The sequence below is a fragment of the Acyrthosiphon pisum genome, chromosome X (genome assembly GCF_005508785.2).
Source record: "Acyrthosiphon pisum isolate AL4f chromosome X, pea_aphid_22Mar2018_4r6ur, whole genome shotgun sequence".
In the NCBI taxonomy this organism is placed as follows: Eukaryota; Metazoa; Arthropoda; class Insecta; order Hemiptera; family Aphididae; genus Acyrthosiphon; species Acyrthosiphon pisum.
Genome location: NC_042493.1, coordinates 110349765 through 110355174, shown reverse-complemented (window position 1 = coordinate 110355174; position 5410 = coordinate 110349765). Strand labels below are relative to the sequence as shown.

General features: G+C 28.7%; 1 protein-coding gene across 1 annotated transcript; it reads left to right on the top strand.

The window, feature by feature from the left end:
* Positions 1–1639, top strand: LOC103311881. The gene is made up of 3 exons (XM_008191691.1): positions 1–326; positions 732–1303; positions 1419–1639. The coding sequence occupies exons 1-3, from the start codon at positions 1–3 to the stop codon at positions 1637–1639; spliced, it is 1119 nt and encodes a 372-aa protein (XP_008189913.1).
* The last annotated feature ends 3771 nt before the right edge of the window (positions 1640–5410 follow it).

Here is a 5410-nt window from a genome sequence, read left to right as displayed (position 1 = left end):
ATGGAAGACGTGACATCCTTGGTTTTTCAACATTTAATTGAAGAAGAGGAACGCGATGAACAAATTATAAGTTTACTGTTCTTAAAAAACAGCAAAAGACAAAAAGTACATGATATGTTTATATCCAGACGTGAGGAAGGAGCGTTTCAAAACATTATTTCCAAACATCTGATTGATGATGAAACCAAATTTCATAACTATTTCAGATTAACCAAATATCAATTTAATTTTGTGTTATCTGCTATTACAAAGGATGTATTTAAAGCGCCTACAACCACGGTTAAATTTCCAATAACACCAAAGGAAAAACTAGCTGTAACATTAAGGTTAGTAATTATCTATAAAATATATTTATAAAATAATAACACATATTATTAAATTTTAAAAGTTAATAATTATTAAAATGTTAAATTTTTTTTTTTAAATTTAAGGGAGATTTTTTATCAAAATACAAATATACCTACTAAAAATAACAATAAAAAATGTAGCAATATTATTTTTATAATAAATCGTATAAAGTATAATACTTATTATACCTATACTTACTAAAAATAATTCAATGCCAATTGTACAATAATGTTATGTATTTTCACTAAATTTTGTATTATTATTATATAAGATAGAATTAGGTACACGTCGTATTATTTATTAAATTATAAAAATAAGTGATTATGTAGCTTAATTATAGTTATAAAGAATATAAATATGAACACAAATTAATTAATTTTTAGGTACTTGGCCACTGGCGAATCGTATAGATCATTGGCTTTCAATTTTCGAATTTCGCATTGCGAAATATCAAATATTGTTAAAGAAGTACTAGCTATATGTAAAAATCTTATGCCTGTTCTTTTACCACCACCAACTGAAAATGATTTTAAAACACGAGCATCAGAATTTTGGGAGAGGTTGAATTTTCCAAACTGTGTTGGAGCCATAGACGGCAAACATGTACGTGTTATGTGTCCAGACCAAACGGGATCCCTCTACTTCAACTACAAAAATTATTTTTCTCTTGTGTTGTTAGCGATTGTTGACGCTAAGTATAAATTTTTAGCAATAGACGTCGGGTCTTATGGCAAAGAGGGTGACAGTGGTATTTTTTCAAAATCTGTAATGGGACAACGGATCTATACAGAGAAATTTGGGTTACCTTCTGAGGATATTCAACTTCCTGGTTCTGAAAAATGTTTACCCTATGTTATAATTGGAGATGAGGCATTTATGTTACATAAGCGTATTATGAAACCTTTTAACAGAGCACAAGCTAAAGCCGATTACGAAAAAAGTGTTTTTAATTATCGTTTGTCTCGAGCTAGAGAGTTTCTGAAATGCTTTTGGTTTGTTAAGCCAAATTTTTAGGGTATCTTATACACCAATCGCAATAAAACCAGAAACATGCGATTTATTAATTACAGCCACATGTTGCTTGCATAATCTAATTCGCGATGGATACGAAGGAACAAATACACAAATCGTACATCAAGAATTAACCAACATGCAGACAACTATGCAACCACTGGCAAGATTTGGAGGATATGGAAACGTGGAAGGTTTTGAAGTACGAGATGCCTTTAAATGTTTCTTCAGCGGAGAAGGCAAAGTGAATTGGCAAAACCATGTAGTTTCAAGAACCTAATGTGATCATAATAATAATTATAATAATTATAATAATTATATTAATCATAATAATTATACTTATTACCTTGTAATTGTTTGTATTTATTATAACTCTCATTATTACCAATGTTTATATGTATTACCTTTTAAATTGTAACATAATATACTTCATCATATTGGTACCTGGAGTTTATTATAATAAATACAAAGTTGAGTATCATAAATACAAATATTGACAAAAGCTCTTTTTTTTAAGTAAATTAAAAATGTTTGAATATTTTTATGCTTATAATTGATAATATCCTTGTTGTTGATGTGCTGGTGGATAACTTTCAAAAGAAGAAGGATTAAATGTCTAAATTGTTGTGTTATCTATCGGTCTTGGAGGTTGAGGATAAGCTATCTGTTGATGTTCATTTTGAATATTTTTCATTTCAATGTTATTTAATATTTGAAGATGTTGCATCTTGGCTTCTGCTCTTAATAATGGCGGTAGGCGTTTAACTGAAATTGCTATGCTTTTGTGAAAAGCGTCTACATCATCTTCTTCGCCATGCATCTTCTTGTTGTTTAATGTCTCAATTCGCTTCAGTCTTGCATCTTTATTCTGAATTAATAAATCAGAAACCCTATCAAATGTTGTTTTTTTTTTGTTTTAGAAGTTACACTTGTAGGAGGCGAATGTACTGTTTGCTGAGAATCATCGTTATAAGAGGTGCTCAATTCCATAGCATTTTGATTCTCAGTTAAAGTATCATCATCGTTATCAGTAATATTTATGTCTTCATCTTCTTGGTCTATATCAGGAATATTAGATAAAGATCTGTAAAAAATTAAAAATTAATTTAATATTATAGTAATATATAATACTCTAATTAAATATAATTTTTCAATACTTTAAAATTATATTTATTTTTATACTGACCTTCTTTCTTCCGAAACATGGGTAAGAAATGATAAATTGGTAAGCAGGGGCCAAATCTTTGTTCTGCGAGCCGCAGACCCTGTTCCTAATTTCCCTTCTCTTTTAAGACGCTTGTAATGGTCTCTTATAGATCGCCACCTCTTTTTACAATCTTCATCTATATAAATAAAAAATGTATATATATTTCATTAATGTAATTTTTTATTAATGTATTTCATAGGCGTGCGCAGCCCTCTTGTTCAGGGTATGCAGAAGCAGTGGCGGATCCAGGAGGAGGGGGGGCAAAAGGGACACCCCCCCCAATCGCCTTAGTTTCCCATTGTTTACAGTGTTTACACTGTGTTTAGCCAATTTTGTACTTTTTCCTCCCACCCAAATTAAGCGCTGGATAACCACGGCACCCCCTGAAAGTTATTTTAAGAATGTAAAATTCTGATAAAATATATACACAATACACAAATAGTTTCGAGTTTAAACATAATAATATGTACACTCCTGTGTTGCACTATAATTAGTAATTATTTTTTTTGCGCACAACAATTTTTTTTCTAAAAACGATTTTTGCCCTTCAAAGAGCTTCAGGGTATGCAGCTGCATACCCCCTGCGCACGCCTATGATATATAACAAGGAATACATTAATACTGTTATATTACGTATTTCGTGAGGTTTATTTTATACGTAATTAATAATTAAATAATCTTTATTTGATAAAAATATATATAAAAAAGTTGGGCAAGTGGATGTCGCTCTGCTGTACAGTAGGTTACAAGTGGGTCACTGTAATGGATGGTATTATATTTGAATTCAATGATATAATATTATAATTGTGTACAAAAAACTTTCTGAGCGAAAACGGTATGACAGCCTATAATATTACTATAGGCAGGCATATTATTTTATGATATTATTGTGATTTAAGTAACTAATGTTAGTATTTTAGTATCTACTACTAGGTTAAATTCATTTTTCCAAAAAAAATTACATTTGAAAATGTCATTGTGTGTATAAAATATAACAATATACTCTAAACATTTCATATATCAACAAATAGTCAACTGACCTTCTTCGTCACTTTTTAAGTTATATTTTTCAGTATTATCATCACTTTTAAGCGACTTATCTTCATCTCCGTCTAAATTATATTTTTCATTTTTCGATGACTCGCCTTCTTTATTACTTTTTAAGTTATTTTCTTCATTATTATTATCACTTTTAAGCGACTTATCTTCGTCTAAATTATATTTTTCATTTTTCGATGACTCGCCTTCTTTATTACTTTTTAAGTTATTTTCTTCATCATTATTATCACTTTTAAGCGACTTATCTTCATCTGAATCATCTCTTTTCAATGAAATAAATCTATTAATGGAGCCGCGTTGTTTATTAATAAACTCTTCATTCTTTCGTTTTTTCTGTCTTTTAGCACTACCCGATTCATACTTTCTAAACATATCTCGTTCTCGACCAGCCATAATAACCTATGTTTTTAATTATAAATAATTTGTATCAATAAATTTAAAAGTTTGAAATTGTTTTGTAGTTTTTCAATGATTTTATGATTATTTTATTTGAAATTACCAGTGTTGTGCAAACTGCAAAGATAACCAACAAATTATATTTATATATTTATAAATAAAATAATACAAAGTTTGTTCTATTATTTCTATTATTTGCACTTTTCTCTAATATTGTCTAAGTACATTTAGGATGCAAACAACACTTAGGCTAATAATCACTGTAATCGAAGCCTTTGAATTAAAAAAAATAATAATAATAAAGTATAAGATCATGATTTATTTTACTATTGGAGACACAAAATAAGCAAAATCTGCTTTTTTTTTGTTTATTACTTAATACCTAATTATAATTTATAAAAACATAATCACTTTATAATAAAACTTTTTCTTTTTTAAACGTATTTTGTTTATAATCAGTTAGTAATACCTTATACTAAAATTTAAAATTATAACTAAACAATTACTGAATAAAAATTATAATGTTAATAATAAACAAAATAATGAACATAATATAGTTGTTTAGTAGTAGTTAATATATTTGTTTAGAACACGTTATAGACACGTTTTAAGTAGATTGACAAGTATTATATGTATTATTGATATTATTATATTAGGTATTATTATAGTAACTATAATATAACTGTTATAACATGTGCAAGTTTGAACATTTTTTATTTTTTTCCTTACTAGATTACCTAAATATTTTTATCTAGATAATGCACAAGTGCACAACACTGGAAATTACAAACTATACTCTAAACTAAAGTGTAATAATAATTTCATAAAATGAAAACTTACTCTTGTGATATGCAGAAATATTTGAAAAAATACAGGAACGTCGAACGTGCTAAGTGGACTGCGGTCAAATACTCAATTAATGTAGTACTTAATGTTAGATAATCAAATAAATATTTTAAAAATATAGCTTTGTACCCTTCTATAATACGGCGATACGGGAATACAATACGCGATTACGATTTCGTCGTATCGATAACGATTTACTCAGTTACTCTGTAGTTTGTACTATGGCTAAATTTAGGGGCGCAATACGATTGCGCGCGGTCCTTATCAGCGGTACCTTTTTAGGCGTACGATTGCGCGTGCTAAATTATTTTTACTTCTAAGCAACGTTGCCAAATACACAGATTTTCGGTTGTGGCGATCCGTACGTTATTTATTGCTTATTATTGCCGATATCAGACAAACTTTCCATCACTAAGAAGTAGGTAATTATATTTTAGACCATGGGATATTAGATCTTTTATCTTAATAATTGTAAATTCCCTCACATGTACGAATATACCTAAACTATGATCACGCATTGTGTGTCTATACGTATTTACTGTC